Source organism: Tyto alba, unplaced genomic scaffold (genome assembly GCF_018691265.1).
Source record: "Tyto alba isolate M040663 unplaced genomic scaffold, T.alba_DEE_v4.0 Super-Scaffold_22, whole genome shotgun sequence".
NCBI lineage: Eukaryota > Metazoa > Chordata > Aves > Strigiformes > Tytonidae > Tyto > Tyto alba.
Genome location: NW_024881296.1, coordinates 25713956 through 25731595, shown reverse-complemented (window position 1 = coordinate 25731595; position 17640 = coordinate 25713956). Strand labels below are relative to the sequence as shown.

The window sequence follows — 17640 nt, the reverse complement described above, 5'->3', positions numbered from 1 at the left end:
CCAGGCAAAGACAAATTCACAGCGAATGAACAAGCACTCACTTGGGTTTCAAACTCATGCTCTATTGGAAGGAAGAAGTGACTCAATTTTTTTAATAGAGAAATGTTGCTCTAAGTCCTACTTCACTTAGTTACAATAGGCGTTTCATTATTTTCATTTTGTTTATATTGCTGGAAGCACAGGTTCATCTCACTAAATGCTTTTGTGTTTATGTTTTCTTTTAGTATAGCAACTACTGTCAACTTATTCCAAATAATTTGTGTTTGGGCGTACCTTTTCTCTGTAAGGAGGAAAATCCCTTAGGTTTCCATTCCTTCTCTGATAATGAGTGATTTGAGAAGAGAGACTCTGACATGTAAACAGAAGGATGATTTAAGAAGGATGAACTTGGAAATTGAAAAGATGTCAAAGGAGAAAAGGTCCCTCTCATCTGCCCTGTCATTTGGAATTGTTTTTGCTTTTGTTGTCCAGGAATGCTGTTGGGACTAAAGAAGGGGGTGTTACCACTAGTAAAAATCAAGGAAACCTGAGAGTTTTACTTGCAAATTTTTTTAAGATCTTTCAAAAGTCTGTTTTATGGAGCCAAAGCTATTTCAAAAGCTCTGTCAAAAGTTGCAATTGCAGGTGTATGGCAAGAGGAAATAAAAATAACCCTAAGACAGAAAATCACTTGTGTGAAAGTGTATCACTGACAGTAAAGTATAAGCAGTGGCTATGAAGAGTTGTACTTTGGTTATTTTGACTGAGATAATAAGATATGTGTTTACTAGACAAAAAATTACACCAGAATGCACAGTGGCACAATGTAGAGGCCTGCATCCACTTTGGGAAGTACCTTTCTTCAGGCAAGAATTCATTGTTTACCAGCCCTGTCTCAAATCTGAACTCTACAGCTTAACTGGCAATAATACAAATATTCACAGCTGTATAAAAAATGTTATTTAGTTCACAACAGTAGCCATGGTTACCTGCATACTTTCATTGCCTTATTCATGTGTAATTCTTTTTTTTTTTTTTTTTTTTTCTGGAAATACCATTACCATGTAATATAATACTGTACAGCCTCTTGGTAAGTTTTACAGTGTAAGGAAGAACATTTTGCGGTGAACCTGAAAGCATATTATGTCAAATTGGCTTGTATGTGGAAGATCCCACCTATACATTGTTAGGCAGAGAAAGGCGAGTCTGAACACTCTGTGACTGCAATTGCAAAATATAAATAGGAATATGTAAAATTCCTTGGCATTAAACAGTCTCTGGCAGTATTTTACCTGTACATTGAAATAGAACTACCCCCTTCTTGGTCCCCTCACAGGTGACACAGGCCAGGCGGTTCCTGTCAGTACATGTCAGAATAGCAAATTATTCTCGTTTACTCTGGCAGGAAATGTGAGTCCCAGCAACCCCATGGTGTCAGAAGGGTAGAAAAGTGCTATGATTTTACTCCTCTCCTTCCTTACTTTTGTCTGTATAACTCAGTGCACTCAATGCAGATGTGATGTATTTGAGAATCTAGTGTTTTCGTTACGTTCATGGAAGCCAGTCTCTTTAGCATTACTGGAGCAGAATTCCCAATCATATTCTAACCTTTGCTAAAAAAAGAAAATAGTACTTAATCTTTCCAGATATCTCAGATCACTTTGCAAACAAATGAATTAAACTTTACAAGAGTATTAAAGACAGTTTGCTTAGGATTATATATTCTTTTTTTTTAATTGAGAGGTGTGACATTCATTCCGAAGGAGTAAAATCACCTATCTCTGTTTAAATTAACAACAGCAGCAAAAGAAATAAAGGATATTTGCTTCTTTAATCTGGTAAATTTATCTGAACTCTTTCAGTATAGGGTTCCTTACTGCTGATACGACTGTTGTACAGAAAACTTACCAGACTAAATATAAAATTATATTTAAAGGTTGCGTTCCTTAGAATTTTCATGTAAACAGTGAAATCCAGGAATTTTATAGGTATTGCATAGAAATTGAACTGAATTTCTAAAATGAAATATTTAAATTACCCATGTAACCTTATGAAACCTTGTTGAAAGCATGATAGAATTTTAATATACTATCCAGACCTGTTTTCAGTACATCTCCCACAGGAAGAAGGAAGATGGCATTAAGATAAAAATTTCTATAGCGAAGCCGGCTGTTACCACAGTCTGGCTTCTGTTACTGCCGTAGTGCTGCCAGTTTGCAGCTATTTATAGGCATTAGCCTATATCTATCCATGCACGTGGATCTACTACTCTCTTCAGAAGCATTTGTGTTCCTGAAGAAGTTGGTCTGAGGTTTCAAGCTTCGTTTTTCCCTTCAGAGGCCAGTTTCTTCAGCTGTCCATATTACCAATTAGTAGAGATCTGGCAGGCAGTCTCTCCCTGCCAGAGCTCTTGCATCAGCTTTCCTGCGTTGGCCTAAAAGCTGGAAGGCTCAGTTGCGATGTTTTCAAAATCTTCAAACATAATTTCTTACAGTACAGGACTCTCTCCATCATCTTACAATTTTAACATCTTTTGCTGTTTTTCTTAAGTGAGAATGATATACAAAGCTCTTCAAAAATGATACTGGGTTCCATTATCTCAAAGCTACAACTTGCCTTAGTGAAAAAAAAAAAAAAAAAGTCCCTCTTTGTCAGAGATCACAGCAAACCTTTGGTTTTCTTCTGGCTGCAACGGAGTGTTTTGGTGGTGTGCGTGATTTGTAGCAGAAATAAAACCTGTTCTCTTTCATTTTCCTGATGATGAATGCTGGGCAATAAAGCCCTTCCCCAAGAGCCAGTCCTTGCTTGGGGCAGAGGTATTGTTTAAATTTGCTGCACCGCAGGACAGCTGGGGCCTCGTGTGGTCTGCAGCGCTCTCTTAACACTTCATGCCTACATACACCCCTCCATAAATTAGATACAAGCCAGCCAAGCACAGCCTTTCTGTGTCCTGCACTACACCACCTTTATCCACGACATAAATCCTGAAAAGAGATATACTCACTGGCAGAGTCTGAGTGAGAGCACGCTTCCCTGACATAGCAGCAGCAGCAGCAAGCCTCAGGCGGCAGCCTTGGGGTGTGTTATGTCTCCTGCCACCTCATGCAACACAATGATATAGCACTATGGGCAGGAAAAAGTTCTATTAGCTGGGAAAGTTGCAGTGATGGGCTCAAAACTAAATCAAACTGAGAAAGTAAAGTAACAGAACAAGTATTTGACTGATAGAAACCATCACCTCTCATTCTCGCATTCTCAGTTCTAAAGATTATTTCTCTGCCACAGTTTAGGCACATTGGTGATCTCACTGGGGAGGGTTTTTCCTCCTTGAATAGAGTGGAAAGCATTCTGCAACTATAAAATTGGTTTTTTTTTTCCCTGGTAGTGGTGATTTTAAAATAAATATAATATCTTTGTTTCTTCAGTAACTAGTGATAGTTTACTTTTGAAGAACGTTTAATTCATCCTTCTTGCTTTCACCTCAGAGTAGCTTGAATGTTAAACAAAGATATTTCTGCAGAAGTGTTCTTGCACCAAATAAGGCATTGATAAATTCATAACTGACCTCCTTCTGGAAAGGTAGTAAATTGTACTGTCCAAGATTTGGGTAATTTTTCCTCCATGTTAGCAATTTAAAAACATCCTCCCAGCTCCACTCATCACTCCCCCCTGCTTTATTTATCTGGTTTCTTCTTTTATGCAGTTGCAAAAAATACATATACATATACGTATCTTTTTTCTTCCCGCAGTGTTTTGTCCCTCAAAGATTTGAAGCAACACATTCGGTTTCTGCTAATATAATTCTTTCCATGGCAGCAGATTATGACTTTGCAAAAACAGAGGTTGCTGTAAGCTGTTGGTATCCAAGGGGAAGTCACAGCCTCACCGCATAAAGTTTGAGTTTTAGCTGGGACTTCCGCTACTCATATGTACTTAAGCTCTCCTAAACAGAGGAGATGTCATGCTTAAATTATTTTCAGATTTTGACCTTTTCAGTTCTGAACTTCCAACCACTAAAACATGAGGTTTCTCTAGTATTTATTTCAGAGGACAGATCAAGGTGAAATGTCAATGTGAAGAGGAAGGGAGAATAAAGTCCCCCATAGAGTACTATCTGGGTATCCAGTGTCCACTTAATACAAATAAATCAGTTTTATAGAATTTGTTGGGAGTGTTTTTGCTGCTAAAACTCAGACCACATGGGAAACAGTTAACAATCTCCAGATGTGAAATGGAAAGGACCATCAGCAGCACAGAAAAATTTTATTTTTCTCAGTGAAGAGAGCTACAGTTGCTGTGAGAGCATGAGAGAGTCAACAGTCTTCTTCCTCTCGCTATGTTCATGGCAGGGCATTTACCAAACCTCATGTCCTACTGGATGTGCAGGGAAGTTACTGGTGAGCTACCCAGGGAGAACCAAGCTGAGATGTCTAGCACACCCCTCAAGCCAGGGATCAATGTTTACCTGTTGTTAGTGCTTGGGGAAATGCTGCCTGGGGTGGGTTAGCAGTGTGTTGAGTGAAGCCTTCGGGGACTGCAACAAACTCAGAATCTTCTTTCCTTTCTTTTGCAAGTCTATCCACAGGGAAGCCATGCGGGTGAAGAAATGGGTGGCATTTGGCACTATCTCACTTCACATCTTCATCAAACTCTGGCCACATAGAGGCTCTGGAAGGAAACTAGATGCCTGGACAAGGAATGGGTTGGAATTTGTCCACTCACCAGATACTCTGCGTCTAAATGCATTTCTTTCATCGTAACCTTTTCCACCTTGCTGATTGAGAAACTGGATAACAATGATACACACAGATCCTTTTTCAGAAAGTTTTATGGACCTGTTGACTTGTTAGGAGCATCTGTGTGGCTAAAAGATGTCCTGCTTTTAAAAGGCTTATGTTTAGTTGCACTGGTCCCTACACAAGTTCAGGGAAAATGAATGGGCATAAAAATATGTCCACCACCAAAAAGCCTAAGGTGCAGTACAGAGAGTTGTACTTAGAACATATTATTATAGACATGTTGTCAGGGAGTATTCCTGTTGCACGATGTTCTGAAAACATCTCTGTTTGCCTCAAGGGAATGCCCGTCTGCCCTTCTTATGATCCATGGGAAAAAAACCCCTTGTGGTAAAGGCAAATGGAGAGTTTCCAATGTCTAATATCCATCCTGTTTTTGTTCCTAGTACAGCAACTGTAGCTATGTGTTCATGAGATTCATGCTAGTGCACAACAGAGAGGGAAGGAGTTTTCAACTTTTAAGGTCTTAAGATTACAGAAAAACTTAACTTTAAGGGCATTGTTATCATCCTAAAAGTTTTTGGTTTGCAATATGCCTTTTTGAAATGTTTACTATGTTTTATAGTTCATATGCAGTAGCTGCAATACTGCTTACATCCCACCCCCAGTGGGATTTCCAAATACTCTGCCCATTCAGCTGGGCATTATTTCAAGGAACTGTCCACCCAGAGAAACGAATTACACAGGATGCTTTCAGGAGCTATCCTGTGGAATAAGTCATATGTGCTACTACTGCTCATGCACCAGTACTTCTTATTGAGTATTTCTTTACGTAATCTCTGTAAAATATATAGATGAATTCTCAGCATCCTACATTGGTTCCAGTATTTTTGGGGTCTTCACCAGGTGCCAGTGGTTTTGAGGGTAAGCCTGCAAGCAGTAACAGATGAATGGTCAGGATTAAAAAGAGCGGAGACTCAGAAATATGCAAGTTTTGGAATTTTGCCTTGGTAGTTCAATCCTTAGGGTGTCAGTTTTAAGCTTCTTCTTCACATCACAAAGAATTGGAAAAACTTACTTTTTGAGTAAAAGCTGAGATTATCAACTAATCGTGTAAATTGAGGATCTCATGCCTTAAAAAAGGGGAGGTCAGCCATTCCCAGAAGAGACTATGTCTCAGTAAGTACAGCCTGCTACAAATGAATTTTTGCTTGAAAGGTTAGCTTATATTTATTGGTTTTACTTTTGTCTTTCTTATTTTTATTGAGTTTTCTGTATAATATAAACATCTCCTCTGCTGCTTCTAACAGTTCTTAAGATACTTTCAAAAGTGTTTGTCTGTATTTACATTTCTGGAGAAGTGGTTAATCCTTTCTCCCATATTAATCTCTTTCCAGCACCTACCATTCCGGGTCAGATTGTCACAAGTGGAGTAAACGTCTGAATTTTGCTTTTGGTTTGCACGTATACTTCAGTACTTCACAGCATTAATTCAGTCCTGTGGCACAGGCCCTTTTAGAAAACATTTTTCCCTCAGGACCTCGTTCTGTCTTTTTTGTTCAAACTGTGCTTTTCTTGTCAGTATAGAGCTCTGTGCTGAGAAACTAAGGTTTTCAGTGTGTTGCTAACTCTACTTTCTGTAAAGACAAACCATATGGTGGCAATGATATTAGCACCATGCACTTTATTTGCCCTTCTTTGCACATCCAATGTACATTCTTCCCACCTTGTTCATTATTCTACTCTTTAGATGCTGAGCACAGAAAACAGTGTGACCACATCACTACCTTTGCAATTGGAGTTGCTTTGGTTCAGTTCATGCTGAGAAAAAGAGAGAGGCCACTGAGCAGGTGCTGAGAGTTCAATAGAAAGGAATTCAGGGTGTCCTTTTGGAGCATTTAAGCTCCCGCCATGACCAGTGGACACATCTTGAGCCCTTGTTCTTGCTCCAGAAGAAGAGAATCCATGATACAGTTTGCCTCAGGGTACCACGTGCAGCAAGAGGACCTTATGCCCATCCACCCTGCAGTGGTGACTGGCTACACCATGGCTGGCTGTGTCCTGGCACCATGTGATACCGCTCTTGTGCCAACATGCTGACTTGGTCCTGAAGGCATCATGGCTGGGTTAGCCAGCACTGGGTCTCAGGGGACCCGGGCCAAGCTTTTTTGATGGGGCTGAGGTGGCTGCACTGCCCCTGGCTTCAGCACAAGCACCGCGGGTGCTATCTTAAAAATCCCTGCATCGTGTTCCAGGACATAGCACAGACATGCCTCCTGTCTCCTTATCTGCAAAAGTGCACTGGGATGGTTGGCTTGCTGGGTAGGGGTAGGTGTGTCTGTACGGTATTTTGCAGACGCATGCAACTTCATTCTGTGTAGTGAGCTGGCCGGGCATCAGCCAGCACCAAGCCAGGAGCAAGTTACTAGGTTGGACTGTGCACTGCGCTAACCACAGCTACATGGCTCCTGGTTCTTTGTTGGCATGGATTCATCGAGACTCAGAAACAGTGAGTTCTCACCTACTGACAAAATACCACACAGACAAACCCAGACATTCGTGGCATTTAAGATCTGAAAAGAATATTAGATCATTTTGTCTGACCTCCTGTTTAACCCAGGCCATAACATTTCACTTGCACCTGTAGTGAGCCCAGTAATTTTTGCTTCGCTGAAGTTTATCTTCCAGAAAGGCATTTGGTCATGATCCGAAGAGATAAACAATCTTCTGTTTTCCTTAGCAGCTTGCTCCTGTCATTATTCATTGTCACTGCTAATTCTTTTCCAAATTTCTAACTTGTCTGACTTCAGCTTGTTATGCTTTCCACTGCTATGTTAAAGAGCCCTTTATTCCTTGTTTTGTACCACTGTTTTCCATCTTGTGAGTGTCTCCTTTTGGATAAACTGATCAGGTTAAGACCCTTGAGAATCTCATCTCAGGAGATGCTCTGCAATCTCCAAGTAGCACTAGTGGCCTATACTGCCCCTGTTCCAATAACCTCTTTTTAATGGAGGGCACCTGAGCCATCAGCGTACTGGAATCTGCAAGGATCCACAGGTCTGGCATTCCCTCGCAGGTCTTTTGATCAACCCTAGCAAATCAGCACACACACAAGGTGAGACAGCCACCACCTATCTCTCATGGAGCACAGTGCTGTTTTTTTTAGGAGCAAAGCCTGACAGAGAAAATATGCTGTATACAATAAACCATTTACGTGCAGTTGACCTAGCTGACTAGCTGTAACACTTCAACCACTTACAGTGCTGTTAGAGACAAATGTGAGCTTGCCACTTGTTAATGCCACTTTATGTCTCCATACAGTTCCCTGGCCTTGGATTCATTTTAATGACCTCCTAATCTCTTATTCTTCTTGCCTTTGAAAAAGGTCTCCCCAAGAAGGGCAGCAAATTCTGCAACTTAGTTTACCTGACTGGAAGTTTGCATTAATTATTCTTCTTTTTTTCCTGTGCAGCCTCAGATAAGGCAGCCTCTGCTTCTCTCTTATTTGGATAGAATGACAGGGCTTAGAAAGATGTATTGTATGTACTCATAGATGCAGCACATGTAGGGCTTTCCAAGGTCTCACTTCTGACAGATCCAAACACACCATTACAATATAGACATGCGGCAGTCTGCATAGCCATTATTCACCAGTTTTTCACATATCCATAGATTGTATTTACTCATTATATCATTAATGGAGGAAAAAAAAAAAAAAAGTAGTATTTTGTTCTGGGGTTTTTGTTGCCTTTTTTTTTTTTTTTTCATTATTTTGTACTTATATATCTTATTTTTATATATGTTTCAAACATTTTCAGTCTGGAAGTTACAAAATTATTAATTCCGAGTTAGTTCAAACCTGAACTGCATCTTCCCATGGTACTTCACGGTTGTACTCGTATTTCTCCATACTGGTCAGTCTGACAGGAGGAAAAACTGCATTATGAGAGATGTGGTCTAGCCAGGAGCTCAGTCCACAGCTGAGAACCAGTCCATCAGATGCCTGAAAACTAAAATTCACCCAAGGCTACATTGTTCTGGAAAGCTACTAGGAGAAAACAGAGTGCCCCCAGTGTAGCTGTGCTGAAGTAACCTGATGGATCTTTTAGATCATTTATAAGCATGGAAAAGTTTTGACAAATCAAAAATGACAACATTTCAGTTACACCCAAACTATGTTTTCTGTCAGAAATTCTTTGTGATTATTTTAACTGTGATGGTTTTTCAGCCACAGCTTTGGGGTTGTGTGAAGGTACCTTGAGGTTTTATTTCAGTAGCATGCTACAGAATTTCTTGGCAGCCTTTTATTGCTGTTATTTACATAAACACTTCTTACAGCACCTTACAGTTTCAAGGTAGTTCCTGAAGATAACAGGGAAATACAGAAGGGATGATGTTAAATAAGCCAGTCACAGTAAATTGCTTACCAGGTATGACCTGGAATTTCGGGTGGAGTTTGTTTACTAAATCCCAAATTGGGGAAAAGGTTGGGGAGTCACTTCAGAAATGAAAGAGTCTGAAAGGTTGGCTGAATTTAAGCTGTGCTAGGAAGTTAATTTAGGTTTTTGTAAGCTTTTCAGGAGCTAGTGTGAAAAAATCCAGCTATAAAGGCAGGTCAGGAAATGAGTGAGTCTTCCACCTGCACAATGGTCTGTAGTTCAGCTGTACCACATTGGGCTCAGTGATGCACATATGTTTGAAAAGAATGGTTTCCTTCCATGGCAGAGTAAAATTCTGTGGCCCGTGCACTGTAGGAGGTCAAATGGCAATCAGCAGGCGCTCTCCCGGCCTGAAGTTGGTCAGTCTGCAAGATCTTAGTGTTGCAGCCTGGCAGGTGAATGAATGTGCATAGGTACACCTGTCCAGGGTTACACACTCACAGCTTGCAGGTGTTCCCTTATGTTGTATCTCACACTGGTTTGCAATATCTGATTCTCATCACTCTTGAGGAAGTACCCAGAGCTGGGGTGCAGCTATGCCATTACATTTGGATGAAGAGGTGGGTGGGTAGCTGAGGGCATCATTAACCTAATTAATTCCCTCGATGACTCTTCATTAACCTTTGAATCTGTTAGCACTCTTGTTTGCTTTTCCTGCATGTTACAGGCCAATCTTCCCTGCAGGCTTTGCCTATCAAGTTATTTTACAAACAAACAATACAGCTTCTCTCGGAAGAGAGATTTCTCCCCAGAGCTCTAGTGGCGAAGTCTAAACAAACAAGCAGCTAAAACCAATTTTAGTAAGTTTAAAAAAAAAAAAAAAAAAAAAAAGCCTGCTCACAAGATTTAAAACTATCCCAGGTGTTGCTGTGGCTAGGTTACTGACTGCCTCCTCTGCTTTGACATTGAAAGTCAAACAAGGAGATTTTTTTTCCCTGCTTACAGGAGAGATGAGCATCATCTCTAGTTTCTTTCAGACTTTACAAAGTTATTAGAAAGGAGGCTGCTTCTATCTTGCCCTCCTTCCAAATATGCCTTTCTATGGAGGTCTACAAATCTCAGCAGATCCTGGGATTACATTTTCCAGGATTCCTTCTAGATGAGATTGAGTGAAGCCGTGCCCTGCCCAGACCCTGGTCCTCACTCTGGGGCACTCAGCAGCCTGGACTCCTTCCCAAACCACGGGCTGCCACCTGAGACCACTTCCTCTCACCTTTGTCCCACAGCTCAGCTTTGTTTAAGACAACCTGTGGGAAGGGATTTTCTGACCTCTGGTATGTCCCTGTTGTGTCTTAAAACAGTGGTGTACACTTGCACAGGCTCTGAACTGAAACAAGGAAGACTGACAGAGTCTCTGTTTCCCTCTGGAAGGAGGATCAGAAATGTCAGAGGTTTCTGTCTTTTTTTTAACAGCCTCTTCAGAGCAATGCAGCTGGAGGGGATAGAGCTGGAATATGCTGAATTTTGATAGCTCTTTTTTTCTAGTTTGCTCTTAACCAAAAATTTCCTGTTTATCTAAAATCCCACCAGAACCACCAAAATTGTTGTTTGCATGCCTTTCCTTATGTTGCTTTTGGATTGCAGTATGAACTGTAGCATAACAGATGTATGTTCCTTCTGTGCATCCATAGTTGTTTCTTTATTTGAAAGTTGCTGGTCTGACCCTGTAAAATCTAGGGCCTTTCAGAAAAGATGAATTAGAGCCTTTAGTTTCCAAAATCTCTATCACATGTAGACATCTGGGTGCACACACCCATACTGATTACATTTTTGTTTATAAAGAATTTGGGTTTTACAAAATGTTTCTTAATGCATTTTGAAGAGAAAATTAATATAGTATATGGTGTCATAGAAGTTAATAAATGTCTTCTTTAGTAGAACTTGGTGATTACTGGAAGTATGACTGACAAATAAAATGTGTTTGAACTTGAGAACATGGGCCTCTCGCAGACAAGAATATTGGCTATTTGGGCCTCAGCTTCTATATAGTGTGAGTCAACTGAAACTTGGCACTAGTTGTACTGTTTAGTCTTTAGACATTTTTTATAAGCCTCCATTTCTCTCAGTGAGATTGGATCAGCCAGTGAGATGATCTTCTGATCAGCATGGACTTGTGTTTGTTGTTGCAGTAGTCTGTGGAAGATAATTTTGGAAACAATAATAAACTTTACTGTGAAAGGAAAAAATTGATTAAAAATTTATCAAGTTTGCCTCCACAGATTTGTAATTCATTACAGTTCTCAAGATTAAGGGCAGAAAATAGCCATAGAAATAAATTTTTAGAAAAGTCCACCCCACTGTTAACTTAATTTTGGTTTCTTATTCCTCCCAAATGTAATCTTATAACAAAATCAGTAGCATATCTAAATGAAAGTGAAAGGTGTAGCCAGAGCTTGAATCTCAACACTGCAGTCCTTCCAGATTAATAGAAGGAAACCTGACTAGGTTGTTGGGTGGAAGATGGGCTGGCCCTGTGAAGAAAACTATAGAAGAAATAAACAGTTCACAGGTGGGCAGGTTTCTCTACTGAGCTTCTGAAAAGTTCAACTCATGTCCCAGAGAACAGGGGAGTAATGGAGGTGTTAGGCTTTCCTAAGGCCCTCCTGCCTATGTCCTTTTTGCGCCATATGCTGAAAAGACTTGTGCAGTGATTTGTGTTCCCTAAATTAGTGATTTACACAGGCTACCCTGTGGGCTGAGTGTGGTGTGAAGTTACAGTCGTGCTGTGAGATACACCTCTACTTTGGTATACATTATGCTTAAGGATAGCCATACAGCTGCCCTCATGGACCTTGTGCTAGAGGGCTATTTTTTCCAGTTGCTTCTAGCACACATTTTTACCACTTAATTCCTTTTCATATAGTATAAAAGCACAAAAATAGAAGTAAGGATGACTTCTATATTGTCTTCCTTTTGGTGAAGTTAAGAAAGCTTCATTATTTCTCATGGATTGTTCTTGAAATAAAGTTCAAGTTAGTTCTTCTCCTCAGAGGGGCCAAATACACATCATTCAAAATGCTAGATAATGGACATAACAAGGAAAAGCTTACAAAACGTGCACAAATTTGGTTCTTCGCTGTGAAAGATATTTAATTAATATTGTGTCTTTATGCTTCCCATGCTGTGAACATACTCTGCCAATCCTGCAAAACATATTACTATTTAATTTTGTCATTTGATGTATCTCCTTTTTTTGATACATGCAATGAAATCTTACCCCTTTGACATCAATACAAGCTAGGCCATTCCTTTCAGCACAGCGAGGAATTATCCAATGGCTTTCTTAAGAAGCACATTCACAGATTTAAAAATACATATAATTAAACTTTTCTAAGCTAAATTTTAAAATGTTTTTCTCAGGCTGTATTGAATTGCTCTTTGATATTTGCCTGCCGTATTAAGCCTTTTTCTCATCATATGTCATCTTATGTGCTGTCAAGATGCAGTGTGAATTTCTTCGCAGCAGCAAACAAAATTGCAGAAACTTGCTTTCAGTCACAGGGTTTAAAAAAGTAAGTACTGCAGTCTGAATTGCCAGATAGCCCAAAAATGATGTATTTTTTCTAAGCAAGTGACTTGAACATGCATGTGCTGAAAAAAATGTCTGCAGTATGTTTTCAGAAATGTGGCAGAACTGAAGGGATAGGTAGTGCACGTACACGGCTGAAACTGGATGTGTGTAGTGAGCATACATGCACTGTGCATTCCTCTAGGCCAGGTTCCAAAGAGAGTAGATCAGAGGACTGGATCTATATAGTTAATCCTGTGTTGGTTTATAACGAATTTCCTGTTTCTGTTACCTTCTGTCTTCTCACTTAGTCACTGACTCCCTTCATTCACTTACCTGTGGTCAAGTTTTGCAGTTAGTAAACATGTGGAACACCTTATGGAGACAGGGTACTGAGGAAAGCAATGCCTTTTTTTTTGTTGTTGAAACAATGACTTTTATTTGGACTGTACTTAGTTTTTAAGGATAGTTACTGGCTTTATCTGAAAATAAATACATGTAAGTGGGCTATAATATTTTACATATATAAGGAAATTCCTATTACTTGATTCCTTGATCCAGCAGAAAGATGAAAAGATAAACCATGACAGAGAAAACTTGTGTTCTTATGCTAATGTAATTTCTAATTTTGGATAACAGACTGAAAGAAAATAAGTAGAAATGCGTGCATAAATGGCTTAGGAACTCAGTGGTGTTTCTTCTTAATATTACAATTTTGACACAAACGAATAGGACTTTGGCTGTTGAAACGCTGAGGAGACTTGCACCTGTAATCTCACCAAAATACTGTCTGTGTACCAGAGGCAATGGCATTTTTTAATGTTATGTCACTTCCTCTCTGATGATATATGAACTAAAATGGTTCCTCAAGACTAACAAATAAATCAAATTTAAGAAGTAGTTGCAACTTTGCCACACCTCTTGTTATCAGTTGTGGTACCCATAGAGTTTTCTGATGAGTACATCATTTGAACAGTAGTTCAGACACCTGGATAGAAGCAATATTACATGGGTCATGAGGAAGTTACAGGGTATGAAAGAACTGAGGAAGTTACAGGGTATGAAAGACTTTATGATACTGAAGTGGGTGGAAGTTAGATCCTTACTCGTCTTCTCCTCAGGCGGACACTCTTTACATGCTGGATAGCCCCAGTCGCAGGCAGGCACAGATACACTAGATGCAGCAGGCAGCCAGGACACAACCACACACCTTGCCTTCGGCTTCTTCAGCTGGTTGTGTCACTTCTTCTTTGCTTCTGATGAATCAGAAAAGACCAATATGTGAGCAGTTCTCCAGCAGGAAAGAAAGGAAACAGGAGTCAGGGAGAAAAATGTAGAAAGCCACAGGCAAGGGGAAGGAGGAGAGGGCTGTGAAATGGCAGGGAAGGGGCAGCCAGAGCTCGGGGTATGGCAGGGAAGAGCTGAGTGGAGGACATGTGTCCAACCCAGCGGAGGGGGAGAAGGAGAGTGGAGGAGCCACTGGCCGAAGAGTGGGGCAGGAAGGTCCTGAAATTAGATGGGATGGGAAGATGGCACATAAAGGACTTCTGGGGTAAACCAATATGTACATGTTGGTCTGGAGAAGAAGCAGGCTGTGCTTATGTTTGTCTGACGCGATGTCCCCGAAGCTAAGGGAACAGCAAGATGGTAAGCTTATGAATATGCTGAAAAAACAAAACTGGAATGTTTTTCACAGTGCAATTTGTAAATTTTGTCAAGAATTACTTTTCTTACAAATTGAAATTTGTAGATTTTTATCATTTTATGCCTCAATTTATTGCCTGGTGATTCAGTGAGATATTTTGGATGCTGTTGCCAATAGCAAAGTATGTCTGCAACAAAAATTAAATCCTTCTGGCCTTCTGGTAGCTTTTCGGTATGGCCTTCCCTCAAGGACTGGCTTTCTTTGCTTTGAGCATGCCAGGAGTAGCAGAGGTCGGTCAGGGACTAGGACCATTTGCCAGATTTGTTTGTAAATGCTGTCCAAAAAAATTTCCTGGTTGAGAAAGTGGTGCTCTCTACTCTGATAGAAAAAGCCTACCAGTATCTCCCATGTAAAGGCTGTACCTCAAAAACTGGAGAAGTAGAGGAAGGAGGGGAAGGAAAGAGAAAAAGGAGGAAGGAGGATGGAGAGAAGAGAAGAGAGGGAAAGAAGGATGGATGGATGGATGGATGGATGGATGGATGGATGGATGGATGGATGGATGGATGGATGGATGGAAGGAAATGAAACTGCTTGCCATTTTTACTGCTGTTGCATAGTGGGTTAGTGACAGAAATTTCCTCAGGTATACCTTCCACTGAGGACAACAACATCATTTTTTCAATTTCTGTCTTCTCACTCTGTCTCTCCTTTCCTTGTGGCCCTTTTTGTCTTTTGCATTCTTTTCAGCAATTTAGAATTTTGGTACCTTGCCATGCAGACTGTAAAAATTATTTTTCTGGCCTCAATCATAACAGTAAAAGGGAGACAGAATCTCTCTGGCAAACTAATCTCAAGATACTGATTATTTTAATAAAATATCTAGCAAAATTGTATAAAGGACTGTTTCACTGGAAAGGAAGGTGCTTTTTTATTTTATTTCTTCACTGGTCCAATCAACAGCACCATGTATATGGATCTATCAGTTTCTTTATTCCACAGATTGTTACTGCAGAGATTTTATGTTAGACATAACATAAAAAGTACAAACAAATGGTTACCACGACATTGTTATAGATGTATGCTGAGACACATAGTTGTGTTCACTTTCTATTCGCTTTATTTAGTAATTTATAAGCTGAATGTTCTTCTAGCTTAAGGAGTGGAATTCCGTTTTAGTGATCATCACTTCTAGTAATTGCCTGGCTGCAGCGGACATCAAATAGTTACGTTCCTGAAACAAGTCTTTGTTTAGTCTTTGTTTGTGCCTCCTTTGCTATAGCTCCACTGTGGAGCCAGGATGGAGGGCAGCCTCTACTTGCATTTTCCTTGCTCAGCCCTCACCAGTGGGTCATGTGGATGTGTCTCTGACAGGCGGTTTGGTGTCACAGCCTTGCATTAGCACTCGCCCTTCAGAGTTATCCCAGTGAGGATTTCCCCTCTGGTGCAGCACAGATACTGCTCTTCATTGGGGCACATGCCACACCATGGAGTGGTCAGGAAGTAAGCTTCCCCCTCTGTCACCCAGCCCTTTCTGCTGGTGTTAATGATTTTATTTTATTTTTTTCAGCTGTGGGGAAAAACATTTTCACTGGTCTGAAAAGGGTTCATTCAGCCTTTCTGAAATAGTTCAAGTGGTTGGTTTTCTGCTGGCTTCTGAAATACATTACAAATCACAATCTGGAAAAAGTTCTAACACAGTTCCAAGTCTTGCTGCTGAATTTGGATACGTTGCCGGGTCTTACTCTGTAGCTCATCCTTAACAACTGACAAAATATTTACTCGGCACAGTGCAGGAAAGGCGAACTTTCTCCAAAATATTATACAGAGTTGGAGTCAGAACACAGACAATGAGGCAGAAAATTGAACCTGCCCACCAAGCCATTAGTTGAATCATTTTCCAGAATGTCATGAGAAAGAGCTTCATCAAAACTCTGTGCTGCATAGCTGCTTCTTTCGATACGGGAGTGGAGAGGGCAGCCAGGTCCCCAGTAGTGAAGACAACATATTGCAGATACTAAAGCCTTAAGCATATATTTGCACAGGCAGTTCCAGCAGGGAATGTTCTTTGCTGTTTATTAAACTGCTACTTCATAAAAAGGTGCTTTCCCTAAACTGATCTCCTATGTTTAAAATGGACAGCAAAATCCTTAACCCAACCTAGATGGGAGCATTGTTTCCTTTCTGCTACTTTTTCAGTATTAGTTTTCCCCTGGGGAAAGGATTATTAAACTATTAGAACTAGTTTGGAGTTGAAGAGCAGTATGGTATGGTGTGCTGTTCATCTCTTAATCTAGAAAACATTGATTTAGTAGTATTTCATCCTCTTTTTTGAGAAATTATGGAGGGAAAAAAGATGTAATAAGTTGTCTTCAGCACAGAATAGCCCATAGTGACAAAACTGTAAGCCTAATAATAGTTTTCTTCTGCTTTTATGTTGTCTTCATGTGATCCTTTCAGAAAGAGCCTCCTCAGTAATTACATTTCATTGTGTTTTTGACAGTGGTATGTTGTTAGTTTTAGACCAAATAGCACAGCATATCTCCAGAAATAAGATCACACCTCACTGCGTACTTAAATGCAGTACACTGCAGTCAATATTTCTGGCAGATTCCTTGTTTTCAGTGTATTTCCCCTCCCACAAAAATGTAGCAAGAATAATGAGGCATAATAGTTCAACACTTCTGAAACTGAGCAGAACTGTTCTCATAAGGCAAGAGGTCTTTGACAGTCTCAGTTGCAGCCGCATTTATATCCATTGGTGTTATGTCACCTTTTTTCTCATCTTGTTAAAATAATAAGAAATACACTGTCCCAACTCTCTTAAGAGACAGCATGGCATAGCTACTATAGCTACAGAGATTTGGAGGGATAGGATATGAATGAGGATTTTTTTCTTTTATTTTTTTTTTTTTTAATGAATAGAGTATACATTTGTCTTTGCTAATAGCAGTCACGTGAATTGGCATTTTGATGACTTGTCTGCATACTTGTCTGTTCTCATCTTTTGTGAGCCCCTAAGAAAGCAGATTCTTTGATGGGCCCTCACTGATCCAGATCAAAGGTGTTTGTATGGTTAGGAATAACCTGCCACTTTCATAGGCAGTGAAAAAGCAAAGATCACTGTCATACACTTGTTTAGAAAACCTGCGAAGAGTGCTCACTTTTTGTTCACCCTGAGCCTCTGAAAAACAGATGTGGATGTCCTGCAGCTGACTTCCTATCAGAACTCAAAACATTAAAATCAATTGCATAGTGGTTTTCAGCCACCTGCTTTTTTTGAGCTGTTCTGTAACCCAAAGAAAATAGTTTTTTTCAGGGTTGTTATTTTAAATG

At 40.1% G+C, this 17640-nt stretch overlaps 1 protein-coding gene across 2 annotated transcripts in view; it reads left to right on the top strand.

Moving 5' to 3' along the window:
- Nucleotides 1–17640, top strand: part of AIG1 (androgen induced 1) — a 122446-nt gene that overhangs the window by 54409 nt on the left and 50397 nt on the right. The window contains exon 4 of one of the 2 annotated variants that reach the window (XM_042795864.1): nucleotides 4554–5078. The exons of the other annotated variant lie outside the window; for it this stretch is intronic. Within the exon in view, the coding sequence (XP_042651798.1) occupies nucleotides 4554–4739 (186 nt within the window). The 3' untranslated portion in view covers nucleotides 4740–5078. Of the gene's footprint in view, nucleotides 1–4553; nucleotides 5079–17640 lie in introns of those variants that run through there. 2 annotated transcript variants of the gene reach the window in all.